Source organism: Oryx dammah, unplaced genomic scaffold, assembly GCF_014754425.2.
Source record: "Oryx dammah isolate SB20612 unplaced genomic scaffold, SCBI_Odam_1.1 HiC_scaffold_11229, whole genome shotgun sequence".
Taxonomy (NCBI): Eukaryota; Metazoa; Chordata; class Mammalia; order Artiodactyla; family Bovidae; genus Oryx; species Oryx dammah.
This window is the reverse complement of record NW_024080622.1, coordinates 1,254,434-1,272,020: the sequence shown is the minus strand read 5'-3', so window position 1 is coordinate 1,272,020 and position 17,587 is coordinate 1,254,434. Positions and strand designations below refer to the sequence as shown.

General features: G+C 37.5%; 1 protein-coding gene across 2 annotated transcripts in view; it reads right to left on the bottom strand.

Annotated features, from left to right (window-relative positions):
* Window positions 1–17,587, bottom strand: part of LOC120861138 (fatty acyl-CoA reductase 2) — a 178,065-nt gene that overhangs the window by 10,686 nt on the left and 149,792 nt on the right. For both annotated transcript variants that reach the window (XM_040236774.1, XM_040236773.1), the window contains exons 5-9: window positions 11,271–11,448; window positions 9,956–10,000; window positions 7,897–8,015; window positions 6,729–6,796; window positions 3,890–4,061 (exon numbers count right to left, since the gene is read on the bottom strand). In XM_040236774.1, coding sequence (XP_040092708.1) covers window positions 3,890–4,061; window positions 6,729–6,796; window positions 7,897–8,015; window positions 9,956–10,000; window positions 11,271–11,448 — 582 coding nt within the window. The remainder of the gene's footprint in view (window positions 1–3,889; window positions 4,062–6,728; window positions 6,797–7,896; window positions 8,016–9,955; window positions 10,001–11,270; window positions 11,449–17,587) is intronic.

Below are 17,587 nucleotides of genomic sequence, written 5' to 3'. Positions count from 1 at the left end.
TATACAGTATGATTCCATGAGGTAGTCAGGGTCTATATTGTTTATCTTCATTTTGCAGAAGGATTAATAGGTACAGGGTCACATAGTTAATGCTCAAACCTAGATTTTCTGGCTACAAATCATATCTGGCCTAAAGATCATTTGATTTTTATCTTAACCAGTTAGGCTAATCTTGGTAACAGTGACTACTATAGTTGACCCCATAATGACTTATGATGCTGTTTTGGGGATTTGGTCTTATTTCTGGTCAAATCCTCATGTCCATATCCCTAATGACTCATGAGGTACTTCTCTCATTGTATTATGGGAAATTCTTAAGCAAGGCTGTAGAATCATTATTCCCTAATTCAAGCATCATAGTAGGGTTCCATTTGCTCTTGTTATCTAACATCTTGGCTATAGACTGAATATTTATATCCCCCTGCAATTCACATGTTGAAACCTATTCCTCCTAATGTGATAGTATTGGAAAAGGAGACTTTAGCAGATGTGGAAAGCCCTTATAAAAGGGACCCCAGAAAGCTCCCTTGGCCCTGCCAGCCTGTGAGGACACAGAGAACATAGGCTGTCAGAAACCAGGAAGTGGGCCCTCAGCAGATGCTGGATCCACCAGCACCTTGATTGTAGGCTTTCTAGTCTCCAGTTCTATGAGAAATAAATTTCTATTGTTTATAAGCTGCATAGTCGATGATATTCTGTTACAGCAGTCCAAACAAATTTACAATCTTTATTCATTTTACAACTCTGAAATAATTGATATGATTTCAATAATTTACTTTTAAAAAATAATCATTGTACAAGTGATTATACAATGTATACAATGGTGTATCATTGTATGTACAGGACTGTATCAGCAAAATAGTATTTTTTTAGAAAGAAAGAGTACACTTAGTATTTTCATGTAGTGAAGATCTTATTAATGCATACAATGCAAAAGCTATAAAGGAAAAATGATTCATTTTATCATATAAAATTTTTCTTTGGTAATAATGGTGATTATTCTATGCACTCTGATGTAAAATCCTGTAAAATAGGTATGATTACAATCTCTTTTTAACAAGTTAGTATTTAGAAAGGTTAAGTAATTTAGGGCTCATATGGATAAATTAGTGAAGGCCAGGATTTAAGTCTGTAAGTCTGACCAAACTCCATGCTCTTAAGACTTGCATTATATGTAGTTTCCCTTGTATTAAAAAAAAACTTCATAATCAGAGCTACAGGATAAGAAACTGACTTCAAGAAAACACATTAATTATATATTTACACATATATACATACACACACCACTTCCATAATAAGTACAACCCAACAGAAAAATAGAAATGTTGTTGATTAGTTGCTACAACATGTCTGACTCTTATGACCCGGTGGAGTGTAGCCTGCTAGGCTCCTCTGTCCATGGGATTTCCCAGGCAAGAATACTGGAGTGGGTTGCCATTCCCTTCCCCAGGAGATCTTCCTGACTCAGGGACTGAACCCGCGTCTCCTGCACTGGCAGGCAGATTCTTTACCACTGAGCCATGAGGGAAGCCCCTAAATAAACACACTGAGAGAGAATTCCCCCTTTAAAAACTATATATTTACACATACAACAATATACACACAGCCTCCATAAATTAATAAGTAAAATCAAATAGAAAAATAGAAATATTATTAACCATAAAAAAGAATGAAATAATGCTATTGTAGCAACATGAATGGACATAGAGATTATCATACTAAGCGAAGTAATTAAGACAAAGACAAATATCATAAGATATAACTTATATGTAGAATCTAAAAAGAATGACATGAATGAATCTATTGTGAAACAGAAACAGGATCACATAGAAAACAAACTTATGGTTCCCAAAGGGAAAAGCAGGGGGGGATAAACTTAGAATTTGATATTAACAGATACACATTACTATATATAAAATAAGCAATAAGGGCCTGAATATATATATATGCACATATATATATGAATCACTGCTGTACATCTGAACATTGTAAATAAATTATATTTCAATAAAAACAAAATTAAAAAGGTGAGAAATAGAAGCAGGCAACTTATAACAGAGAAAACATGAATGTCCAATAAACAAATGAAAGCCCAGCCCCTCCATCAATCAAGGAAAATGCAAATCAAAGTGACAGAGATGCTATTTCTTGTCATTAGCTTAACAATCCAAAATACTGATTTTTGCAAAGTATTAATGAGAGTGAGAAAGAACAGATTTATACTTTCACATGCTGTTGTGATAGTGTATAAATTGACAGAGGCTGCCTTTAAGGCAACCTGGTAGTAGTCATAATATCCATGTTGAGTGTACCCTCCAGTCTAGCAAGCCTACCCCTCAGCATCCTCCACAGACCCAAAGGCACATTCTATAAGGATGCATGTGCACTGATACTTGTCCCATTGTTTTTAATGGGGGTGAAAAAGACAGTACTAGCAGAATGACTTGGATTTTCATGGAATACAAGTGAAAAAGAAAGTATGTAGGATTGATTTAAACCTACATAGAGACACAACTTACCTCAAAGCAAAACCATACATATGGTTGTAAATGCATAAGTGATTACACACAAACACACTTGGGGAAGGAGAGAGTCCAGAAGGATTCTAGCACTTTCTGCCATAAAGATTATTCTTAAGATTCCTATAACCAAATGAATAATCATTTCCCATGAATATTACAATTAAATTTCTTACAAACAAAATACATAAAGATTTTTACTGGCCTTGTTCCTCCTGTGTTTTTCTTTTCTACTTCCTGAACTTGGCTCTTCATCCAGGTCTCCTTCCAACCCTGATATATTTTAAAGGCTTCAGTGTTGATGTCAGCAGTGTTTGGTTTTCCTTCTTTTCCCATCTTTATTTAATAAGCCCCTTATAAAAATATTTTCCCACAAACATAGTGTCCCCCTTTTCACCTTACTCATGAAGAAACTGACAATGAGTTATGAACTCTAAGGAAGATCTCTGAAAGGGTGGATAAACTCTACATTGCCTAAGCATCACTCATTTGCTCTACTAATAAGAATGGAAATAAACACACTGAGAATTTCTCCTTTAAAAGAGGCTAACATCATGCTTCTGATGGCAGGAATTACACACAAAGTATTATTCAAGTGAGACCAGAGTAGAAAGGGACATGCCCTAAGTCACCCAGCATCGACACTCCACTTTGCTCCCTCTACTCTCTCCACTCATCTCCACGTGGCAGTAAGTCCAGTTCAGATTTCTCCAGATCTTTCCTCTGTCTCTTCCTCTGAGACTACTTAAAATTCTTCCTCTAACTTCCATTTCCTCATCTGTAAAACTGGGATGAGAATACCCTCCTTGGGTTGCTGTGAGAATTAAAATGAGCTTGTCATGCATCACCCCTTGTGTGTATTTGAGGCTGTTACCATTGTAGTACATTGTAAGATTAACCACCCTGCTAAATCATTGAGTTCACATCCAACTCTTTGTGATCCTATGGATTGTAGCCTGTCAAGCTCTCCTGTCCACAGGATTCTCCAGGCAAGAATACTGGAGTGGGTTGCTATACCCTCCTCCAAGGGAAATTTCCGACCCAGGGATTGAATCTAACGATTTACAAACTCCCAGATACAGAATCTCAGTTACTTTTCTTTTTAGGTGATTGATTACCTGCTGAATTCATCAAGCAAGTTCCTTAACATTAAGGTAGGGTTCCCTTGGGGTTCCCACTACTACTGCTTTGATTGTCCCTCTATAGAGATAAAATCATAACTATATAGAGATATAGTTAACTCCCTTAGAGATATAGTCATAACTGTGATTCAGTTGTCACTTTGATCTGTAGGGGATGGGAAGGCAAAGGACTGGAGTCCTTAACTTTCATGCAGAGACCCTCCTAAAGCTATTGTCTCCATTTCTCACCTGGGCTTCCTTCCTGTGAGACGAAGATAGAAGTCATAGATGATGGCAGGGGCCCGGTGACTGACAGCATTCCAGTAATGGGTTGTGATGTTGTTGGTTGTGAAGTCAGCGTATGGCCTCCTGAAAGCTCTCTCAAATGGGATTTTTTCAAAGGTTGCCAAGACTTGGAGTCCTGGAGAAGGGGTGAGAGTGGGGGAGATTAAGTGCTAAGTCCAGGAGCATTGTAAATGCCACCCATTGTGGTGGATGGTATTTGCAATGGGTCAAAACAATAAATAGTAAGGATCTGTTGTGTAGAGTCAAGAATAATACTAAGAATTTTACACCAGGCAAGTGGTCATCTGCAAATTTAAACAATGTAAATTGGTTAAGAACTGAATCTTTCACTTGAAAACTTTACCCTAAAACAACTTCTTGGGAAAATAGTTTTAGTCAATACTAAAATTTCAATTCAATTTCAGGGTTATCTAGTCTATTCAGAAAGCCCAAGACAGAGCCTGGGGGTGTTATTTCTTTGGTTGAATCATTACTTGCAGAACAATCAGGAAAGTTTCTTAACATTTTACTTAAACTTTTATAAAGATTTATGTAAAAGAGAGACTATAAAATTAGGATTCCTTCATGTTGGTTCATTTTAAATACCAGTCTTTTACTTCTTTGGTATTTCTACTACTCTGGCAATATGTCAGACTCAATTGTTTTACTCTTGTCTCCAGAGTTTTCTTAAATAATAATCTTAAAAAGTATATCATTACTTATATAAAACCTGGTTTGAAACTTTTTATGTACATCTGCAAATCAAATACTTCTTTTCAAAAGGTATTCATTCTTTTGAACTTAGTTTTCATTTTATTTATGTAGAATTTTCAAAGTTGCGTAAGTTCATTACTCAGTTATGATGAAGTTATCAATTATTATGATAATATGGTTACTGTCCTCTGTAAAAGATATTACCTGGAAATCTGTATGAAAAATATATACTCCATACAGAAAAGATTATCCAGAAACATCTGATCCTGGGTCTTTTCCTCCCAGAGGGATTCATGTTGACTTCACGAATCCCTAGTGGGGTGATCATTACATGTTCATACCCCTCATCTACTTCTATGTCTGGCTCCCGCTCCCCATGTGCAATGAATAAATCATTTACCCTCTCTGGGCTTTGTGTGTAAAATAAAGTGAGAACACTAGACTATTTTTTAAAGAATTTAATTTTTATTGTACCATAGTTTCATTTCAAAAATACAAAGTTTTTAATGGTTTTGTGAATGAAAGGCTTTCCTCTAAATTTTATCCTTCTTGTTGAGTGTTAAAGTTAGTACGTGGCAAATAGAAAGCTAGATTTCTAATTTTAAGAAATTAGATATGCAACAAAGGTTTACTGTATAGCACAGGGAACTATAGTCAATATTTTATAATAACTATAATGGAAAATAATTTAAAAATAATATCTGTGTTTATGTATAACTGAATCATCTTGCTGTGCACCGAAAACACTGTAAGTCAGCTATAGTTGAATAATATATATATAAATAAAGAAAAAAGTTAATACGTGGCTCTGTAACATGGAACAAGCTGCAGTGATTTGATTGTCTGACTTTCACTGAGTCAGAAATTTCTGTCAAAGCAAAATTTATTTTAAGAGCAGAATGATATCTATTTACCTATCTATCTGAATCACTTTGCGGTATACACGAAATTAACACAACATTATAAATAAGTATACTTCAATTTAAAAACAAGGAAAAGAGAGAAAAACCAGAATGAGAGTTTTATATGTACCATAATCAAAAGAAGTAAGCACATTAGATTATTTTTAAGATCACTTTCAACTATTATATTGTGTATGTTCATAAAATAGACAGTAAGAATTTTCAGCAAGGAAGAAGACTATTTTGAATCCCAGGTATGGAATTTACATGTAGCATCTTTTGATTTAAGAATTTAAGTATCTTGGTTACTTCTGCTAATGCCTCTTTGTATGAATGATACCTTAATTCTGTTACTAAGATAGAGATTTATTTTTATTTCCAAATATTTCCAGAATTATTTTGCTATATGATCTAAATAACTGGATATGATGGTAATAGATAATTTCATTTTACTTTTACTGAAATAATAACTTTGCAAATAGAATAGCACAGTGGAATGCTCTGAATTGGAAATAGATATTCTAACAAATTAAGCACATTTAATTTTTTTCAACATCTAGTAGCTAAACAGCAATTAGATGATCTAAAAGTTTCAGATATTCATAAGAAAATCAGAAGCAGAGTACAAGATTGGTTAGCTAATTTTCTGTCATATGTAGGATTAATTCTAATTCAATTTAACAGGCTACTTTCAAGGTTACACTATGGCTGACTGCCTAAATTAATAAAGAGTATCACTGACTCAATGATACCAATTAGTATCATTGGACTTTTCTAAATCTACTTGGCCATTCATCATGGCACATTCTCAGTGATATGTCCAGGGGGACGAGGGCTGTGTGCATGAGCACAGTGGCTCAGGAGAAATATTTTATCACTGATATTGCTTATAATTACTGACTTTGGCTTGACTTTATTTGTTTTTTAAATCTCTATAGCCAATGGAGTCCTTATTGCTCACAATCATGTCGCTGTTTCACTGGTCCCTTTCTTTGAGATACCACAGTGCATTCTAATTAACTCTACACATTTACAATTTGCAATTATTTTTCTGGTTTTACCTATGTTTTGTCTTTTCCCCCATTAGACTCAAAGCTCCATGACACTTTGTTTTTCCCTGTGGCAGATGCTAATTGTGAATGAGCATTCTCTAATCGTTCCTTAGGTACCTTGCTACAGGCACTTACCCATTTTGCCCCAATTACAGGGATTGAGGTTGCCAGATGTACAGTGGTAGACCAATGTCGACTTAGGTCTGAAAAACAAAAGTTAGGTAAATACAAGAAAATGGAGAACTAATGAAAGAAAGATAGAGAAAATAACACTTAAACAAGTTTTTTTTTTTTTTTTTTCAATAATTCCCATGACTAAGGCATTCTTAGGTGGCTCAGGTGGTAAAGAATCCTCCTAAAATGCTGGGTTCAATCTCTGGGTTGGGAAGATCCCCTGGAGAAGGGCATGGCAATCCACTCTAGTATTCTTGCCTGGAGAATCCCCATGGACAGAGGAGCCTGGCAGGCTACAGTCCATGGCGTCACAAAGAGTTGGGCACAACTGAGCGACTAAGCACAGCCTGACACACAGGCACTCCACACAACACTTTCATCTTTTGTTCCTTCTTTGGGTTAAAAACAAAATGGAAAACTAGGAAAAGTGCAAATGTGTGTGTGTGTACATGTGTATGAAGAACAAAAATCACAATAGGCTGACATATTCATGGAGCAAATGGAGGCAGCATGATGATGACAAAGCAAATTGTATTTCTAATTTCTTGACGTCTTTACTGGGAAAAAATATGGGCTATGTTTTTTCCTAAATCCAATGAAGCGCTGTTGGATTGGACAACATCTAAATATCTAATTTCAAATAATTAATAAAAATTTTGTTTACTAACAAAGTTAAATATACAAACAACCTATTATTTTTTTTTTTGTACTAGAAAATACCTCTCTCACACACACACGGTGATCTGAACTTTGGAGTTTTATTAGGAACTGAGAAATGAAGAAAAATATGCTCTCATTTCATCTACTTTTATCTTCTTTGCCTTAAAAAAGGAAGCTGCATTTTAGGTTGCTGAATAGAAAGAAAAGCTTTTCAATTATTGAGAATTTCATGGTTAAATGATTTGAAGAATTTATTATTTTATGATCAACCAAGTACTAACTGGTATTTATAAAACAACTCGATGCCTATATTATGACATAATTGGAACTCTGTGAAATATCCAAACAGATACCCTCTCACATTTGGGGTCTTCTTCAGTAAAATTCATATATTTTGAATAGGTGCCCAACATAGTTACCCTCCTCCTCATCAAATCTTTGAAAGCCAGTTTAAGTATCCACTCCACACCTGTGAACGGCCGTGTACCATCCTACAGCCAAAGTGAGATTGACCACTGTGTCTGCTGGAATCAAATCTGCCACAGCCATCGGAGTAGCTCTTATGGACCGAAGAAACCCTTTCCCAGCCTGCACAGAAAAAAGGACATAAATTATTGAACCAGGCGTTATGTAACAGCTGGGGCTAAGGTATGTATCAGACAGATAGTATCAATGCTGGTAGTAATAATAACTAACACTGATTCACTGCTTGCTAGGTTAACGTGCCAAGACTGACTGCTCTCAGGCCATCCAACCTCCCCAGCTAAGTTCCAGTGCCAGCATCTCCAAGAACCACCAGTAATCCTCAGGTTCTTCTTCAGAGTGAAATTCCTCAAGCTTGTGAGGAGTTTAATGTATTTAGCTAATTAATAAACACCAAGAATAAAAGAAAAAATAAGAATAAGATTTAATATCTTAAAAATTAATTCATAAGATATTCTAAGAATTAAGTTTTCCCAAATTTCCCTTTAATTTAACTTACCATTTCTTAAATGTTGTCATTTTTAGCTAGAGTCTACTAGTTTACAAGAAATAATAGGAACTAGGAGTTTAAGAAACACCTTTTTAAACTGATAAAATCCCACTGCTTAACAAAAACTTTTTATTACTTGTGGAAAAGGCCACCGTTATTTACTCTTTGTTCAGTATCTTTGTTTACCTCACAGATCACTGATGCTATATAGATGCAAGAATTAGGAATTGTTCATGTTAATAAATGCCATGTCAATAAACAAAGGAGCCAGTTTACTGACTTTTTGAAGTAATTGATTATTTACACCCTGCATGTTTCCAAAATCAATTTGCAGTGGTCAGCACTTTCTTATATTCCTAATTTCTGTCTTCTTGTAACTGATTAACCTTCCTTTGGACAAGTGTGCCTGCTAAGTTGTTTCAGTCAAGTTCGACTCTTTGCAACCCTATAGACTATAGCCCACCAGGCTCCTCTGTCCATGGGATTCCTCCAGGCAAAAATACTGGAGTGGGTTGCCATGCTCTCCTCCTGTCCTTCAGAATATGGGAAATCAATTTGGAAAATTTTAGAAAATCTGAATACATGTGGCAGCTTTGTTAACACTCTGGGATCATGTTAAAATAGCTATGTTCTAAGTTACTGAACACTCACTTCCAACTAAGCCTCAAGAGTTGAAGGCAGGTAGGGAACAGAAAGAGAAAGAAATCAGAAAGAATTTCATTGTCGCTGTCTTCGACAAGTAGTCATAATTCACTGCCTTTTATTTGTATTGTAGTTCATGTTGGATCTAGTTCTGTGAAGAACAGAGGCACAGTCTGAAACATGAGATCCCAAACAAAATTTAAATTCATTTAAAGACGTGAAGTCCATTTCAATGTCTGAAAGAGAAGAGTTGTAGTTCTGAGCCTAAAATGCTTAGTGTGAACTGGAAAGCTCCGCAGCTCACAGGATCAGTCTTCACTGCAGGGAGATGCACACAAAGGTCTGCTGACCCAAAGGAATGGTTGATGTTTCTCCTGGTCTGTGAGAGGATTAGTGTTGAAAAGTGTCTCCTATAGTCATCAATTTTTATATTTGAAAAACTTGCTCCAATTGGTAGTCCTCTTTCTTAGATATATTGTGAAATAGATATTGATGTATTTATGCACTTATATACTTTCTATCCAAATGCACATAAATTTAATAATCGTTGGGGATATGAGTTTTATCACATCCCTAATTCTAGCTATGGTTAAAGAGCGAAAAGAAGGAAATACCCCCATCTTGTGTTAACTAAGCATGGTACTAGAGGCTCAAAATTCTATCCAAAAATAAAACTCCTAAGTGGCAATTGATGATATCACAGTACTTCTATTTTCCTGATAATGATATTGACAGATAGTTAATTTCATTCTGCCTCTATTTTTCAATCAGCAAAACTGAAATAATTTGCATCAACTGTAGTGAGTAAAGGAATGCTTATGGTTTTGCATCAGTAAAGCTAAGCCAATACTAGCATTTCGTTACTGTCCCTCCACTACATTTGAAGTAATTATTTCCACACCGTTATACATACCGCAATAATGAGCCCACTAGGTCCATTTAAGTTATCAACCCAACCCTAAAAAGAGAAAAGGGAAAAGATCTCTAGTTGGTTCCACATGTCAGAAAATCACAGTACCTTTGGAATATCTGCAGTCTAATCTTAAACTTCAAACAAGAACAATGAGACTCCAGCCGATAAACTGTCTAGTCCACTATTTCCAAAATTACAAACAGAGATCAGTGAGAAAGCACTGGATATTTTTGCACTTGGTTTGTGGAAAAATTAAAATTCTGCCAGCATTTATTTCATAGCAGGAATCAAGAATAGCTTCAAGCTGTCTATGACATCTTAGGAGCTAAATTGGATCTCATCTTAATATCATAATCTGCTAATCAATTCATTTTCCTTACTTGGGCCTGATTTTAACTTCTCAGGGGAACATTTCAAACATAGTCTGCAGAAAATTGACTCTTACTTGACAATTGTAAGAGTCTTGGCATCTTTCATTCATTCTATCTCAAGATCAACTTGTATTAGCTTGCTATAGATGGTAGAGAAAATATTATCTTTAGGAGCAGTTAGAGAAAAACATCTTTATGAGTTTGTCTCCTAAGCCCAAAGCAAGTCAGTTGACCTCATTATGTCTGTTTCTCTTTGAAAGTCAAAATGTATAAGATGGGAAATGAGAGAGAACTTGAAGGGATTAATATTAGTTGAGCCTTTTATTAGGGACCAGGCACTGCAGTAGACATACCACTACACTGTTCATTTCATCAACCCTCCACAATGGGTGTGGTTAGCCCAGTTTTATGTATGAGACGACTCATATGTAAAAGGTTGCAATGGAGCTTGGATTTATCTGGTACAAAATTTTACAGAATTGCTTCAAAAAAAGATGGCATAATTCAAAGTACTTTCAAAAAGATACAGAAGTATATATATGCAGATAAAAATCATTATTCCTAAACTGAGGACTTTCTCTGAGCTTTGCTGTTCCTATTTACCCTGGCAATTTGTTAATGTTATCAACTTGGCCAGCAGGAACATTCTTGTATATTTAAACTATTGTGGAGAAGCCAAGAAATAAAGTTATTTCCCATGGGAATTTTGAGACTAGAGTTATTGAGAAACTAACTGAAGACTCCACCCAACTAGGATAGTCAGTGTATCATCAGAGGAGCCCGCTGGTGAGTAAATCCTGAAACAAACGTGCACTTTGGTCCTCACATTTGCTGTACTCAGCTATCTATACTGGAAAAAAAAAAAAAAAAGACATCAGAGAGTAATTGGACAGGAGGGATGCTGGTTCAGAAGCAAAGTGTGGAATCCAGGCAAGTGGGCTTACTGGGAAGGGCTCCTGCCAGGTTGCTCCCACGATGGAGGGCCGTACGATGGCAATGTTGAGGTTGCCACCTTCCTGCTGCACCACCACTTCTCCCAAGGCCTTGGTATAGGTGTATGTGTTAGGCCGATCTCCGATCAGCTTGGGTGTGATCTCATCAATAATAGCGTCGTCTAACCACCTAAAGGTAGTCAGAGTGAAAAAGAACGTTGTCAGCATGTGTCAGACAACATACCAAAAAGAAATTCTGAGACACGACAAACAGAACTTCCCCCTTCCAGCTCGAGTTCTGAAATTCGGAACTGTCAAAGGACACCAAGGCTTGAGTGTGAACCTATCCACATGATTCAAGATGGATGAGATCTTCCCCACTGCTTAGCCCAACATTACTAGTTGAATCCTATGGCCTTCTGTCTCAATAGATGTATCCAGTTGTTATGCAGTCTGCTGCTTGATTGTGTGTGTGTGCGCACACACGCTAAGTCACTTCAGTCATGTCCAGCTCTTTGTGACCCCATGGACTGCAGCACACTAGGCTCCTCTGTCTATGGGATTCTCCAGATAAGAATACTGGAGTGGGTTGCCATGCCCTCCTCCAGGGGATCTTCCCAACCCAGGGATGAAATCTGTGTCTCATGTCTCCTGCATTGACAGGTGGGTTCTCTACCCCTAGCGCCACCTGGGAAGCTCCCTGCTACTTGATTACATAGAGCTAATTTCTATCTTCAATTATAGCCTCTCAGAGGGAATGTACCTATCAAGGTACATTCAGTGAATGTATTGTGAGTGCCAGTTGGGTGTCCAACACTGGGCTGGCTGCCTTGGTCATGGACTTGAGAGGCTATCATCAGAGGTGTCAGTGGCAGCCCCTCTCATTCACTATTGTCCAGTTAGAACCTTGGCACTAATCTTGAAACCTTCAGCTTTGATTTTTGTTTAAAATTCTGCGTAATGCCTTAACTGGAGAAGGCAATGGCACCCCACTCCAGTACTCTTGCCTGGAAAATCCCATGGGCGGAGGAGCCTGGTAGGCTGCAGTCCATGGGGTCTCGAAGAGTCAGACATGACTGAGCAACTTCACTTTCACTTTTCACTTTCATGCATTGGAGAAGGAAATGGCAACCCACTCCAGTGTTCTTGCCTGGAGAATCCCAGGGACGGGAAGCCTGGTGGGCTGCTGTCTATGTGGTCGCACAGAGTCGGACACGACTGAAGCGACTTAGCAGCAGCAGCAGTAATGCCTTAACAAAGAAAGGCAACTACATTTATCAGAACTTACAATCTGTTTTAGAATCCACGCACTGTATTTTGAAGATCTGTTTAGAGTCTATGCTAATAACTTGGTAATCATTTCCAGAGATTTCCAACGAGTTTTAAAGTGCTCTAATAGCTATTAATAGTCTGTCAAGTGGGGTGAGAATAGCACAATGAAGCAACTTTAATACAGTGACTATTGAATACCTCTACCTTCAAGAAGATCTGTATCATGAATAACTGAGTTACCATGGCACCAACCTAATTTTTTTTTTTAAAAAAAAAAAGATGTTAAAATCATTTTGATAATCCCAGAGTCTACCTGTTTTTCTCTGAGAGCAATGACATTATTGTTGATTAAATATTGAATATTTCTCTTAGCTGGTAGATCTATTTGGTGAAACTTTGGATATAATACAGTTTTTAAAAATTAGGTGACATGTCAGTGTGATTTTATAATTAATGTGATTGGTACATTTATTCCCATTTTATTGGACCCAACACAATCATATTATTTTGATTGCAGAAAAATCTTATTAGAGGTTATCGTTTTCCTCTCACGACAAATTATTGAGTATTTAAGAAGTGCTTAATGCCAAGACATTCAGAAACACAACTCTCAATTTCAATGTTGGAGAGGAGTGTGAATACTGTCTGTTATGGTCTAGTTTTCCTTGCTTTGCAGCTATTAGTGCTGAATATCTTCTAGCTATCAACTGCCTTCTGGCTTACACTGAAAAGAGAAAGGCTGAGAAGGTCTGAGAATTAAAAACGACTCCAAATACTTAGAAAAACAGAAGTTATTTCAATCACATGGTCACTGAGTGTTGGAAGAGAGTGAGGGACAATCTAGGCGCCTCTCTATCTTTCTAATACTGTTACCTTTACCTCATCTTATTTGTGGGTCAGCAGTGGATTAACTGACCTAAGACCATTTTTATTTTCACCTACAAAAACATACAGGTTACAAAAACTAGGTCTGAACAAATACAGTCCAGTTTTAACAAAGCTGTAAAGAAAACAAGTTTAAGAAAGCATCAGAAGCCAGCAATACCCTCGGATTGTATGTCCCATGGCTGGTACCACGTGCTATCACTGCTGTTGGTGTGCATGAAAAAGGTAACACTTGGAGGCTTCTCCAAGTCTGGTGAGTTAGCTCATCTTGGAAAATACTAAGAACACAAGAACACAAAGCAAAAGAAGTTGCAGTGCTCCGTAGATGATCTGCCTTTACTATTTGTAGCTCCGCCATATTCTACTGTATCATTTTCTCATGTCCTCCACTGGCACTTGTGAAAAATAGCAATAATTGCATGTGTTCTAAATTTTCAAGTGATGAGGACAAATAGGAACATTCACAACTACACTTAAAACTATTTGATTAAACAAAATGAGCTAACACATATTTAGTAAAACCGCCAAGAAGCATGTATCTAGAAAGAGGAATAGCAAGAGGAATCACAGTTGGTTTTAAAATATCTTTTCTAATATAGCCAAACAGATCATATTTCACCCTGCCATTTCTTCAGTTCAAAGAGATTAATGTGACATTCATTGGTTAAGTGATGCCCTTTTCAGGACCTAAAATTGGTTCATGTTCTCCTTTATCAAAATTTGATTTGGAGCTGTTGCTTGTCTTTAAACTAGTAAATAAACTAGCATGAAAAAAGGACACTATATATTTAACTACATCAAACAATTAAAAAATACACAAAGTTTTCCTTTCAAAAAAAAAAAAAGGACACTATATAAACCAAAGCACATTTCTGAGACTAAGTCAAAGCACTTTGGGATACTCAAGGAGATGTCTGAACTCATGGGCTCCAAATTCTAAACTTCTACTTAAATAGCTTTAAAAGAAGCAAAGTCACACACACACATACATACATAATTCAGACAATTTCCTCTAAATATTACCATCTTTTTTGGTTTGAAACTTATTTATTCAACTTTTTATATCATTATTTTCATAATTTTTGTATTTATGAATGAAATAGCAAGAGGAATATATATTTTTCCTCAATTTTCCTGTGCAGCAAACAGGGCCAACCTAGTAGTGTATCAGGAAAAGCTTTCTGGAGAGTAAGTACTGGACATCCTGCCCCAAGGTGAGCTCTGCTGTCTTTTCTCTGACCTGGAGTATGTTTGTCCCTTGATTACTGCAATTATCATGCTATATGCTCTTGCTTGGGCTTCCCAGGGTAAAGAGTCCACCTGCCAAAGCAAGAAATGAGGATTCAACTCCTAGGTGGGGAAGATTCCCTGGAGAAGGAAATGGCAACCCACTCCATTATTCTTGCCTGGCAAATTCCATGGACAGAGGAACCTGTACATTCCATGGGGTCACAAAGAGTGGGACATAACTGAGCAACTGAACACAAAAGTTCTTGCTCATGTCTGTTTCCCCACTTTACAATGAGTCCAGGAGTGCAAGGATTATATTTTTTTAATCGCTGTGTCCAATCACCTTACTCTCCCCAGGAACCAGCTAAATGTGTGCTCTTTCAAAAGACAGTCATGATTGGCCACTGCTGTCCAAAGTTTGGGAAGCTGAGATGGACAATGGTAGGAGAGAATGGGTGAACTCAGAAGGAGGTGTGGTTGTGGGGAGACTGTGGGAAAGTTAGAGAGGGGATGTCTTTGAGGAAATGAAGAAAAATTGGAACTTAAGGTATCCGGTGGCAGTGGTGAAAAGTGCTGAAAAGCTGAAAGGCTAAAGGTTGGCCAACTTCAGTTGGGTGGTGACTTCAGAGTAAATTTAACTGGCTTCAAAGTAAATTTGAACCATTTCTTGGGGAGAAGGGTATATCTGAGCCTAATGCTTGTGGTGACTTGGCCTCTGTATTACCCTATAGACTTTTATTGAGCACATATTCTGGTTCCAGTGACCTGACAACATGGAAATTATTTAAGAAAAATTTAACCCTGCTCTGATTCATGTTGAAGTCTGGTGCTATTAAAAGTACACTGAATTCCCAGGTTTTTTTTTTTTTTTTTTGGTCAGCTGCTTAGATGCCATCCTAATGCTATACAATCCTGACAATAAAAGCACAAATGCTAAAATTAGCTTTTTCCTTTCCCCTAGAATAGATAAACAGGGGTTTCCCATGTGGCTCAGTGGTAGAGAATATGGCTGCAGATGCAGATGTGGGTGTGATCCCTGGTTTGGGAAGATCCCTTGGAGGAGGTAATGGCAGCCCACTCCAGTATTCCTGCCTGGGAAATCCCATAGACAGAGGAGCCTGGGGGGCTACAGTCCATGGGGTCACAAAGAGTTAGACAGAGCTTAGCAACTGAATGAAAACAACAACAAAAAAAGGTGTATGCAAGCCTATAGGCAAAGCAGTAGCCATGCCCTATTGGTTTTTCTTTCCACAAACACATAGGGGTTTTCTACATGTATTGCCATTCAGAAAGGTTCTAGTCCCCTTCACCATTCATCTCGGGTGATGGGTCTCCATGCCTCTGGAGACTCCCCATGCTAACATATCGCCTTTTGCTCCATAGCCATCATGTTCCTAAAGCTCACTTTCATCAAAGTCTTTCCTTGATTAAAACAAAATGAAACAAAGGGCCAAAATCACACTCACTCACACACACACACACACACACACACACACAGAGTCCTCCTCCCTCAACAGATCTCTCTGTCTGTAGAATTAAACATAACCCTCTGCATGGTACGCAAAATGTCCACAGTGTGGCTCCATTCTATGTTTCCAGCTTGACCTCTAACAGCTTGCCTACATATAACCTATGTGATGCCAAAATGGGCTTACAGCTCTGTCCCAGGCAAGCCCTAGGTTTTCCTCCTTCACTAGCTCTGCCCAGTGTGTGCCCCATCTGACCTGTCCCCACTGTACATATTCTTCCAGTTCTATCTCCCACATCTGTCTTTCTTTAGAGTCCTTCAGCACCAGCAAACCTACTACATCCCATTTCCTCCACCACACCTCTGAGGTAATTCTGCTCTGTTCTATTTGCATTTGACTGTGAGCTCCTTGAAAGTACAGTCCCTGTCTTAAGAAAGCACCATTTAATCACATGGCCAAGTATTGTGCATATACTAGAAAGACCATAATCATGTGGCCATGGAAAATCCTTGTGTCTCTGCAACTTACTAGCTGAGAGACTTGTGAAGAGTTATTTAACCTTTCTGAGCCTGTGTTCCTTTGTTAATACATTAGCCATAATAGTATACCCTACAATGTTATGTTAAGGAATTAAATGTCTGTGAAAGTGCCTTTGTTCCAAGTAATTGCTGAATGATGATTCATAGAATCCTTCCCTTCTTACTGCATATTTACTAGATTGCTTTAAGCATGCTCAATAAAGCACTAAGTAATTATGGATCCATTTTTTCTGGTTCCTAACTCTAGATACTTCAGGTTTTATACAGATGTAAAAGCTTTTTTCTTCTACACAGCCCCCCTAAAAGGATTTACCTTGGCCTAAAAAGTATGGGAAGCATAAGCCCCAAACTTCTGTCCTTGTGGGTCAGCTATGAGCATTTTAAAAAATAAACGTTCCACTTAAGCTTTTATTCTGGAAAACTGGAGTTTATTGGTCATCCCTGATTCATTTACAGACATGAGTTTCTAAAGGTAAATATTACCAACTATGTAGAAGCTGGAAATATAAAGGCAGAAATTATAAGAATGGTGACATCATTACATCATAAATTGTCTCTGTTGGGATGAGGGGCAGAAGACAAGTGCACAGATAATCAGTTGCTGAACATGAAAGGCCAATTAAAACCATCAAGTCTTAATTTATTATGAAAATGTATGTATACTAAAGTTTCCATAATAAGATAATCAAAATTTATCTTTTGGGAATGGTTAGGGACAAAGGTAACTCTGGATTTTCAGAGATGGGCTGAAGGAAGGGAGGGGTTGGGCTGTGAGATGGACAGAAGATGGGGTGGGCTGAGAAGGACAGAAGTACGGGGCAGGAATGAGAGGTGTCAGGTTTGGTTCACAGTTCCATTCCCTTTATTAACAGTGCCAAGCAGGATCTCTTCAGCCTGCACAATTGGGAAAGTTCCTGGCAAAAAAGTGCAAACC